This window comes from Haliotis rubra, unplaced genomic scaffold (genome assembly GCF_003918875.1).
Source record: "Haliotis rubra isolate DU_JTF1 unplaced genomic scaffold, ASM391887v1 Scf192, whole genome shotgun sequence".
NCBI classification, from domain to species: domain Eukaryota; kingdom Metazoa; phylum Mollusca; class Gastropoda; order Lepetellida; family Haliotidae; genus Haliotis; species Haliotis rubra.
The window spans coordinates 396,732-409,740 of record NW_025765914.1 but is presented as its reverse complement, the minus strand read 5'-3'; the positions used below and the strand labels follow the sequence as shown (position 1 = coordinate 409,740).

Here is a 13,009-nt window from a genome sequence, read left to right as displayed (position 1 = left end):
CAATTTCTTTTTATTCTTCACGTTTTATCCATAAAACGTGTCATGTATTGATTTACAATGTGAATATTTCAATCTCTCATAATAGAACTATTCCACAATATGCCATTGTTCGAAGACATTCCGTTTTAGCTATGATGTCCGATCTGATATCATTCTTGTTTTGTGGTTGACTTCATATTATTCTTGCTTTATGGTTGATATCTGATATTATTCTTGTTTTACGGTTGATATCTGATATCATTCTTCTTTAGTCTTGACATCCGATATCATTCTTGTTCTTGCCATTGCATCTGATAACATTCTTGTTTTGTGGGTGATATCTGATATCATTCTTGTTTAGTTGTTGACATCTGATATCATTCTTCTTTAGTCTTGACATCCGATATCATTCTTGTTTTGCCATTGCATCTGATATCATTCTTGTTTGGTGGTTGCCATCTGACGGCATTGTAGTTTGCATGGGATGTCATTTTGTGTGTTAATTGACATCTGAAATTATTTTGTTTTGAGTTATTTATAGGCATTTTTGTTAAGTGGCTGCGTTGAATTGCTCTTGTTGAGCAGCCATTATGCTGCATCAATCACGTATCAACAGGTGTATATCTGAAAGGTGCAAACTCCATCCTGTTAGCCAGCGAACGTGTCTTCTGCATGACATGCTTTACATTCTTATTTTGTGGACAGGTCATACCATGGTTGTTTGACAATTTGACAGATTGATATTCCCTTAACTGGTTTACAAATTCCCAATGGCCCATTAGAATAGGTTCTGGCTGGTGACCCGACATTCGTTAGTATTCCCGTGGAGTTAAAACAACGACGTATTGTGTTTCCTTTGAAATGAATGACCCAACCAGTTCTTCAACACTGTACAGAAACAAATATTATTTTCTTTGCCGACCACGATAAATAGCAGAGGAAATTCAATTCATTGTCCAAGCATTTATGTGAACATAGCCTCATTTTCCCTAATGAAATGACTTTTCTTGTGGTGATATGGATTATTCTTGCATAAGGAGGCTTCCTATTTACCGACGAACCCTCAAGGCGCTGAAGACTAGATCAAAGTGTCATTATTTGAACATATATTCCAATATTTGTTCACGTACTGATGATGGGCATGGACCGGAAGCGCGGCTCCTTCACCACGGCGAGTCTACTAATGACGCTGATTTTATACGTGCAAATATGGTTGTCAACGTACATTAAAGATGGATCTGATTTCACTGTTTACTCCAAGCAGAACTCAATATTCCACCGTCCACAGGGCCACGTTCCGGTTGTCATTAGCATCGTCAGAAGCATTGTTTCATTGATGTGGCAATCAGTCGAACGGCCAGAATGTCAGAATCCTGGAACATAGATGCTGACCTGGCACTTGACATGTTGTATCGAAGTCCCCGAGTTTCCTAGCAGTAGCGTTCAGTACGTGTTCAATTACAAACGGAAAATGTGGGTAGAACATTAAAACTGTCCTGTTTTGCAAAACGGATATATGTCTTCAACGTCTGTCATTACAGGCAGCAGATGTTCCGAACACTGTTGATTTAATTCCAAATGAGCAAGACGTTTTCATTAGTTTTAACGAAGTCAGTAGATATACTACCACTTCGCTCGCCTTACCCATCTATCACATGGATGTTATGGCTTTGTCATTACAAGCAGCAGGTTCTCCGTACTTGTACACAGCTGATTTAATTCCAAATGAACAAGACATTTTCATTAGTTTTAACGCAGTCAGTAGATGTATCACTTCACTCTCCTTACCCATCTATCATATGGTAGTTTGGTGTCTTTACAGTCAGCCGTCGCATATCAAGATTAAGCAGGATATGCTTACCCTTGACACGCGGTGTCATCACTGATCTTCAGAAGTTCAGTCATATACATTTCACAAATGTTTGGGGCCGTGGGATAGCTCTTCACGGAATCGATTCCCTGATCTTCAGAAGTTCAGTCATATACATTTCACAAATGTTTGGGGCGGTGGGATAGCCTTGTGGTTAAAGCGTTCGCTCGTCACGCCGAAGACCCGGGTCCGATTCCCCACATGAGTACAATGTGTTAAGCCCATTTCTGGTGTAACCTGGCGCGATAAAGCTGATACCCTAGATAGAGTGTTACGTCATCACCTTCTGTCACACCCGCAGTACGTCAACAATGGTGTTTGGATTAAGGTGACAATGACGTATGTACTACGTTAACAATGACAAAGATAATGACATCTTTTTTAGTCCTCGCAGTTTTCATTTATATAACTGTTACAGCATTTCAGCTTCATGTACAAGGAAATCCCGAAGCGTACATTTGAGTATAGTTCCCAAAATTAGCCATATACACGGTTAAATAAAATCTTCACGTTTTAAAACACCCTCGATTCTCTTGATTTCAAGTGATAGCTGAAAGTGGAATATGTATAGGCTGATAGAGCTGACAAGGGGATGAGGGGTGGAATAGGGTGAATGTTAATTCACATTCACGCACTTCGGTGTGTAAGACAGACCACACAAAACGATGCAGGTTTACTACTTCTCGAAAACCTTTGTAGGTCCGGGTTAGATCTTCAATGACCCTTGCTTGTCGTAAGAGGCGACTAACGGGATCGGGTGGTCAGGCTCGCTGACCTGGTTGACACATGTCATCGGTTCCCAATTGCGCAGATCGATGCTCATGCTGTTGATCACTGGATTGTCTGGTCCAGACTCGATTATTTACAGACCGCTGGGATATAGCTGGAATATTGCTGAGTGCCGCGTAAAAACTAAACTAACTCACTCACTCACTTTCTCGAAACCCACGAGCGTTTAGCAATATTCCAGCAATATCACGGCGGGGGACATTGGAAATGGGCTTCACACATGTGCCCATACGGGGAATCAAACTTAGGCCTTCGACTGAACGCCTTAACCATTAGGCTACCACACCGCCCACGTGTATTGTAAATTCAGCGTGTGTTACATAACCTATGTTGAGTTGCAGAGTTGGAAAGACCATTTTGGTGCCTCCCCATTTCGATTTGATATAGGTTTTCTGAAATTAGATTCCCGCGATTGCCATGGCTAACAATGTCTGGCATCCATGTGAACATCCGCACCAACTTGAAACTCAAATATGTCGAAGTTCCATTAGTCCTTTTTTCCAATATACACAAATATAAACTTGTTCAAAAATCATTCCTTTGTAGATATAACCATTGAACCGCCTCCACGGGTTTAAGATCCTCATTTACAGCGTCCAGATCACTATGACAACGTCACGTTTGAGTCAGCCATCGATAAACATCTGAAATGTCTCCTGATCATTGTTTGAGGTATTCGTCTTTTTGTACGGACAAATTAGATGTAAATGTAATACGTGTGTAATAGATCCATCCACCTTGTTCGGGTAAGCTACAGCTGGTCGATAGCTTACCTGTGGGCAAGGACTTTCATTCTGCAAATATTGACTTCAATCCACCCACAATCCTGCCTGATCCACGGGTCCAGATTAGCACAATGCTTCATCGTTTACTCAACACAAAAGGGCCATGCGTGGATAAAGGGGCGCACGTTTTGGATTTTGTTTAGAGTAACTGATTCTATATCCGTTTGTTTCGGGTAGTCTACTGCTCAAAATTATGTACCTCTTCATCACAGTTGGTTGCGATTTTATCGTCATCGATATGGCGAAGTCGTCCCTGTATTACATGTAGGGCAGGACGTGCTTACCATTTTACCTTGGTTCCGATCCACAAAGCGTTTGTAACGCTACGACCTGTCGTAACTCTATACTTAACCATAGGCTTACGCTCTGTGGATCGGGACCCTGGTTTCAAATCCAATAGAATCTGCTGCCGAGACTGTCAGGCGTCTACGTTAAAGTGTATGACTCTGGAGCTATCCTTGCTCACAGCATGGAAACAATCACTTACAAACTCATGGTATCAGGGTTCCGTACTGAAAACACACACAAAAGAAACTCATTTCCGTCTTTAAAACAGTTGCCACTTCGAAACGCTTTGTAACTAAATCCGAATCTGTATCTGTCGATAATGTGGTTGTTCCCAAACTTCAAATCATGCTAACATGGCGGAAATCCCTTGAAATGAGAGGGAGGACTGATTTAAACAAGGGACAGATCAGTTATTGAAACTTGGGAAACCAATTTGGTATTTATATTGAAGATTGTACCTAAATCTTCGAGTCAGACTGTTAGTACTTCTCAGAAAATAATATCAGATATTCATTATAGATAATAATATTGGCTACAATATCCTTTCCACATCCACAAGAAATATCTGCTGAAGGTGTATTGCGCGATCACCACTACACACGAGCACTTGTTTGAGAATAAGTATCAAATTGTAAAAATACCAGGTGCCCTCCACAAGGTGAACGTGACCTGCCCACCATGACCAAATGCAAAGGGTAAACAATTGTTCACCCGAGGAAATACGGGGAGATTTGATATAAGTCAAAATATGGAATAGCATCGGATATCGTTTTTTTTCAGTGGCAATGTAACTTAAAAATAACAGAAGTAATTATCAAAATGTGTTGAAAATACTAACAGGTGGATGAGTTGAAAAGATTGCGAAAGCCCAAATCACCAGATTGTGAATCAGGTGTGTATCGGTGACACCCCTTACAAATTCAAGTAATCAGAAGCAGTTACAGACAGACAGACAGACAAATTTTATTGGTATATATGGCCCGGAGGCCAACAGTACAATGTAAATATATTGTGATGAACACAGTGACAGCGCTACCATGCAATACGACGTAAATAGCATATTACCATAAATGGGCAATGTTATGGGAAATAAACAGTTATTGTTGATGTGATCTATTGCGATTTATATGGTATAGTATTAAGGCTAACTTGTACAGTTTAACTCGTTGTTAAAACAGCAATAAACTTTTCTTTTGATGGTTGTCTACATAGATATAGAGGTAAGTATTTATATCTTATACATGAATATTAAGGACATTCTAAAAGTACATGGTATTTATCCTCTGTGAGGTTACAATGATCACAAGTAGTAATTTCATCATACGGGGGTTTAGAAAACATTGCAGCTTTTATCTTAAAATCATGGCCATTACATCTGAACATAGTTACAGTTCTGCGTAGACGGATAGATGTTAGAGACGATAGATACAATTCAGGTTTGAAAAGGATTTAAACTCAGCATAGTAACTAATACTACTTGAATAACGAACGTCATGGAACCATTCCTGTTGATATATATCTTTACATCGCAGTTACAGAAAGAAACAAATGACTGACATCATGTTGAGGCGAGTGTAACGCTGAGGATGACGCCGTCGTACATATCATAATTTGTTTAAATACAATGAACAACAAGAGTCTATTCCGCAACACATCCAGTACAATGAAGAAACTTAACGGCAAACAAATGAAATTAGACACTACATATAAGTTACCCATATTTACTAGGTTGAGTATAAAAAGAGTTGCCGAAAAGCTTAAGTCCTACAGCTATGAAACCCGAATTAAATGTATCATTATCGAAAAACTCGTTTTTGTTTCTTTAATGTTTACTTAGCATCAGACATGGGTGTATATTTTCTTTTGGCTGTCAGTGTACTTACAACGATACTATACACCGTAAACCAATATGCATTGAAATATACTGAACAGCAATAGAAACGCAAGTTTCGAAAAACTGAAATCTCATGAAGGTAAGCGTTCATGTTTATGGAACGTTCATGGTAAAGTGACGTAATGATCCCAGATAAGATGATATCATGCAATTTGACGTCCATATGAACCATTCACACAAACACACCAACAGTGCAGCCAAACCATAAGTTTAGCACGTGCATCTACGGTTCTGGATGAAAAGCATGCATTTCACTCTGAGGTATCCTGTATAAAGGTTTGTGTCAAAAAACAGTTCAGTATTGACGCCAGGAGGTGTACACGCCACACATACGATGCCTAGACTAACGACTGAGCAGAGGGGGAATGGCCATTGGAAAGTTACACGGAGGTAGCTCTGCAACCGCTGTAGCTAGACAATTGGGTTGTTATCTTACCACCATTACAGGACTTGCTCAACGTCATCAGCAAAGCGGGTTGCTGCTGATCGTCGCCGTACAGGACGGCAACGAGTGACAACTCATGCGCAAGATCGGTTCATCCGGGTCACTCATCTAAAGAACCGAACTCAAGCAGCAACAGTAACGACAGCCTTAGTTCTTGGGTCAAGGGTGACAACTCATGCGCAAGATCGGTTCATCCGGGTCACTCATCTAAAGAACCGAACTCAAGCAGCAACAGTAACAACAGCCTTAGTTCTTGGGTCAAGGGGAGCAGTGCCAAGCGATCCGATTAGGCGTCGTCTTTGGGCTGCTGGAATCCACTGCAGCCCAAGTGGGGCCAATTTTGGCACGTCAACAACGCCAGCGACGTTTGCAGCCCTCACACAGCAAGGGTGTCGATGGATTATCTGGCTCAGAACAACATTAGCGTCTCTTTCCCCGGATATGGCTCCCATTGAACATTCTGGGACGAAATTGGACGGAGGATAGCTGCAGGTAGACGAACACTCACACTTGCACAATTGGAATAGAGATTGGTGTTTGAGCGGAACCAGTTGCCTAAGACATTCTTTCAGACTCTAGTGAACTCAATGAGGCCATGTTGCAATTGCACGGCCTGTGAGCAAGCTCAAGGTGTCTATACGCGCTACTAAACATACTGTCACTTTTCGCGTTCAGGGGTATCTCCATTTGACGGACTGTGATCAATTTGAACTTATTGCAATTCAATGTCGAAAGCAACTTTTAGCTGTTAAATTGACAGTGTTTTCTTTAGAATAAATGATTAGACATAATTTTGGTTGTCTTCTATTCAAAAACTTGACAAAAAGCCAGACTTGCGGTTTTTTTGCTGTTCAGTATATATATATTATGGATAATGTTAAAATATCCGACCCCTTCTTGACGTTGTCCGACACGATCCGAACCTAACGTATTTTCAATAAAGACTGCCACAAACTGCGTGCTCTGAGTAATTTTCTATGTTTGGCTCCACCAACAATGTGTCGAGTTAAAAACACCCGATACTTAACAAAAATAATAACTTTGATAATCAAGGATTGCAACTAAAAGAGTCAGTTGAAAAAACAGCTTGCATGGGGAGGGCGAACGAGTCACTTTTGTACTTTAGTAGTTGCTGAATATTAAATTTATTTGATGAACTCTCCCAACTAAGAATATATTTTATGCATGTACGCATATATACACTATGTGTCTGTGTAAACAGAGCTCGCTATCATTTATTATTATTTCACACCCCGACAAAAGTTGTGTCACTGATTCTGTGTACAAACAAAATGCTTGCTGTGTTGTACCGTCACGTGTTTTGGGAGACGGTTGCTCTGAGTAGTCATTTATAACTTATTTGAGTGGCATTTTAAAAGTTGGGAAGTACAATATTGATCAAACTTTATGGATAACAACTTCTTTCGAGAAACAAGAATGACAACGGTAGAAGAATCTGTGTCGGAACGTAGCACTCACGAAATACAGAAGTTGTTCTCCATAAAGTTTGTACAATATAGTCATTTATAACCAAGCACATCACGAGTATAGTCGGCATTTTTCAAAGGACTCTGCTTATACCAAATGTATCTTTTGATTGTGGAAATCATTTTGTCGCTTTAATTACAATAATGTGTTGTTCTACGTAATGTCACAACACAAGTTGTCAGCACAATGTTTCAGCACAAATAAACTATACTACCCATCGAAAGTTTAAACTCACTTAAAGCACTCACTATATGTTGTGTATATATACGTGGTTACATCGAAGATGGATTTCTCCACTAACTTGGGGGAACCATCTGCAAACCTTATGCAGATGAATTGCACGAGGATCATGCATCAAATTGATGAAAAGCATGTGCAAATATCGTGAACAGCTGTTGGTGTAAAGTTTTGTTAAGAATTCGCCAATTTTCACCGAGTTTCATCATTTATTGAACTCGTGACAATAATCTTTTCAACGTTACGAATTTGTTTTACAATACGTCAGTTCATGTGTAAACAGTACCTTTAAACAGTATGGAATATTTTGCAAAATCTAGTTTAGAACAGTTGACTGAAGTAAGTGGCTGCATTTACACTACTGAGTCTAAACTTTTGATATGAAGTATATTTAACTTAAAGGGGTTTCAGGTTTGTCTTGATCAGCCCAGCTCGGTTCAACTTAGCTGACCGACATGATGCCAAATTAGCATCATTACATAAAGTAGTTCCAGTGGGGCGTGGCCATATTTTTCGATTCATCGAGTTATTGGCATAAAGATGGTTTGCTCATCAAATTGTTGGAAATGACATATCATTTATGTATATTGAAATGACATAATATATATGCACAGTTCATATCTGCCTCAGAAATAATTGCTACCAATTAAACCAGATCATTTTAATCATGGGTTTAGTGACTTGTATGGATATAACGTGTTATGGATACAGGAGTCGTATTGCTATAACGTGTTATGATACAGGGGTTGTATTGATATAACGTCTTATGAACACAGTTGTATTGATATAACGTGTTATGGATACAGGGTTGTATTGATATAACGTGATATGGATACTGGAGCTGTATTGATATAACGTGTTATGGATACTGGAGTTGTATTGATATAACGTGTTATGGATACATTGGTTGTATTGATATAACGTCTTATGAACACAGTTGTATTGATATAACGTGTTATGGATACAGGGGTTGTATTGATATAACGTGTTATGGATACAGGGGTTGTATTGATATAACGTGTTATGGATACTGGAGTTTTATTGATATAACGTGTTATGGATACAGAAATTGTATTGATATAGCGTGTTATGGATACAGGGGTTGTATTGATATAGCGTGTTATGGATACAGGGTTGTATTGATATAACGTGTTATGGATACAGAAGTTGTATTGATATAACGTGTTATGGATACAGAAGTTGTATTGATATAGCGTGTTATGGATACATGAGTTGTATTGATATAACGTGTTATGGATACAGGGGTTGTATTGATATAACGTGTTATGGATACATGAGTTGTATTGATATAACGTGTTATGGATACAGGAGTCGTATTGATATAACGTGTTATGGATACAGGGGTTGTATTGATATAACGTGTTATGGATACAGGAGTTGTATTGATATAACGTGTTATGGAGAAAGGGGTTGTATTGATATAACGTGTTATGGATACAGGAGTTGTATTGATATAACGTGTTGTGGATACAGAAATTGTATTGATATAGCGTGTTATGGATACAGGGGTTGTATTGATATAACGTGTTGTGGATACAGAAATTGTATTGATATAGCGTGTTATGGATACAGGGGTTGTATTGATATAGCGTGTTATGGATACAGGGGTTGTATTGATATAACGTGTTTGGATACAGAAGTTGTATTGGTATAACATGTTATGGATACAGGGTTGTATTGATATAGCGTGTTATGGATACATGAGTTGTATTGATATAACGTGTTATGGATGCAGGGGTTGTATTGATATAACGTGTTATGGATACATGAGTTGTATTGATATAACGTGTTATGGATACAGGAGTCGTATTGATATAACGTGTTATGGATACAGGGTTGTATTGATATAACGTGTTATGGATACAGGAGTTGTATTGATATAACGTGTTATGGATACAGGGGTTGTATTGATATAACGTGTTATGGATACAGGAGTTGTATTGATATAACGTGTTGTGGATACAGAAGTTGTATTGATATAACGTGTTATGGATACAGGGGTTGTATTGATAAAGCGTGTTATGGATACAGGGTTGTATTGATATAGCGTGTTATGGATACAGTGGTGTATTGATATAGCGTGTTATGGATACAGTGGTTGTATTGATATAGAGTGTTATGGATACATGAGTTGTATTGATATAACATGTTATGGATACAGTGTTATTGATATAGGGTGTTATGGATACAAGAGTTCTATTGATATAACTTGTTATGATGCAAGAATTGTATTGATATAACGTGTTATGAATACAGAAGTGGTATTGATATAACGTGTTATGGATACAGGGATTGTATTGATATAACGTGTTATGGATACAGGGATTGTATTGATATAGCGCATTATGGATACATGAGTTGTATTGATATAGCGTGTTGTGGATACAGAAGTTGTATTGATATAGCGTGTTATGGATACAGGGGTTGTATTGATATAGCGTGTTATGGATACAAGGGTTGAATTGATATAACGTGATATGGTTACATGAGTTGCATTGATATAACGTGTTGTGGATACAGAAGTTGTATTGATATAACATGTTATGGATACAGGGGTTGTATTGATATAGCGTGTTATGGATACATGAGTTGTATTGATATAACGTGTTTGGATACAGAAGTTGTATTGGTATAACATGTTATGGATACAGGGTTGTATTGATATAGCGTGTTATGGATACATGAGTTGTATTGATATAGCGTGTTATGGATACAAGGGTTCTATTGATATAACTTGTTGTGGATGCAAGAATCGTATTGATATAACGTGTTATGAATACAGAAGTGGTATTGATATAACGTGTTATGGATACAGGGGTTGTATTGATATAATGTGTTATGGATACAGGGATTGTATTGATATAGCGCATTATGGATACATGAGTTGTATTGATATAGCGTGTTGTGGATACAGAAGTTGTATTGATATAGCGTGTTATGGATACAGGGGTTGTATTGATATAGCGTGTTATGGATACAAGGGTTGTATTGATATAACGTGTTATGGATACAGGGTTGCATTGATATAACGTGTTGTGGATACAGAAGTTGTATTGATATAGCGTGTTATGGATACAGGGGTTGTATTGATATAGCGTGTTATGGATACAAGGGTTGTATTGATATAACGTGTTTGGATACAGAAGTTGTATTGGTATAACATGTTATGGATACAGGGTTGTATTGATATAGCGTGTTATGGATACAGGGGTAGTATTGATATAGCGTGTTATGGATACAGGAGTTCTATTGATATAACGTGTTATGGATACAAGGGTTGTATTGATATAACGTGTTATGGATGCAAAAGTTGTATTGATATAACGTGTTATGGATACAGGGGTTGTATTGATATAGCGTGTTATGGATACAGGGGTTGTATTGATATAGCTTGTTATGGATACAGGGGTGTATTGATATAGCGTGTTATGGATACAGGAGTAGTATTGATATGACGTGTTATGGATACATGGGTTGTATTGATAAAAGGGTTATGGATACAGCCAAGAAAACATTATTACACAAGATGAGGTGAAATCTGGACGGAAAGATCCGATTATCCATATTGATACTTTTTTTCATTCAGAACTCAAAGTTCTTCCAATGGTTATAGAATGTATCATGTTATAATTATGTATAATTTGTTGTCTTCCAGAAAAAACTCTAAACACTGGAGGAAAATGACTGAACATCTGTTCTTTTCATCCCCTAACGGAAATTATAATATGTACACAAATTTACTGAATTACAAGCTTTCGGCCTCCCATTCTTCAACAGGAACACTGTGTGTTCATTACTACATTGCTTGAGATGGTTATTTCCATTTCTACAACTTTCGTTACGATGTCATAATACAATCAATGTTGGATAAGTATACACCCTGTGTTTAACGTTATACGTAACGAGTATCTTAGAATAAGTATCAATAGTAATATAGACCTAAACCAAAGTCCGAAGCCAGAAAGTTTGAGATTACGAATATTCAAATACAGTTTGTTTAATTTCCAAATGTATTTTGCAGTTGATGTAGCTCCTGAAATGTGATAAATGCACATCAACTATGCAGGATTAGAAATTTGAAAATTTCAGGTTAACTTTGTTTTGGAATTGTCTTCATTTTTGGCACTTTGTTTATGATTAACATGCCCCTCAATGTTATGCAATGTTCAACCATACAATACATGTCTTACCGTGTATGCTCTATGTGTTTCAGTTGTCATCCTGGATGAAATCATAGAGAAACAGAACGACAAGATCCCTGATATACTGGACCGATTCAACAGACAAGACAACCCGTCAGTTACATTCCAGCTCGTCAACTCGCAAAACAATGACTCACTTGGCACACTAGATAAAGGTACGTACCACATCGTCTATAATTTTATTCAGCAAGTACTCTCTTGGAACACTTGACACAGGTAGGTACCACCTAATACACAGTCTTAGACAGCAACCGGACTCAGATCACAGTACATATGGCTAGGTACCTACTCGTTTACAAATTACACTCCTATCCAACATGGACTACCCAGCACACTAGACATAGGTAGGTACCTGCTCGTATACAGTCTTATCCAGTGAAAAACATTTTCTCGACATACTGACAAATGTAGATACGGACTGGTCGGATATTGGGCCCAGAGAGTGAGTTTGGCAATATGGCGATATCAGCCTACCTGCTCACGTGTTGAAATGTCACGAAATGTCAAAGCATTACCACGGGACTACTGCATGGTCGCGACCAGATTATAGACCAACCAGTCAATATTCTGATATTCAAGCAGTTCCTGAAACAGATAATTGCATCCCAGTCCCGAGCTCCTGTCAAATAGCCTATAATTAGATTTTTTAATAAAACATACTTATAAATCGTTATGATCTAAAATATATTCTAATGATATAAAAATTTCTAAAATGAATAAACATCATCTCATTTTCAAACCGGAAATCGTTCAACTTATTGGTCGTGTTAACAACCGCGATAAATTCGATGCTACAGAGACAAAGGATAATCGAACTGCGATTCGAACATACGACCCTGACTGACATAAAAACCTTGTTTAACTTATCAACTGAACTAACAATGTGTATTCAGGAACTTTTAAATTCTCTTGTGATAGTCGACTTCAACTCCCTAATGTGTGTATTCGCTTCTATCCCAATACCCACATGGGTACAATGTGTGAAGTCCATTTCTGGTGTCCCCCGCCATG

At 38.2% G+C, this 13,009-nt stretch overlaps 1 protein-coding gene across 1 annotated transcript in view; it reads left to right on the top strand.

Annotated features, from left to right (window-relative positions):
* LOC124274566 (ionotropic receptor 25a-like) overlaps positions 1-13,009 on the top strand; it is a 42,815-nt gene that overhangs the window by 6,201 nt on the left and 23,605 nt on the right. The window contains exon 2 of the mRNA XM_046709932.1: positions 12,010-12,153. Within this exon, the coding sequence (XP_046565888.1) occupies positions 12,010-12,153 (144 nt within the window). The remainder of the gene's footprint in view (positions 1-12,009; positions 12,154-13,009) is intronic.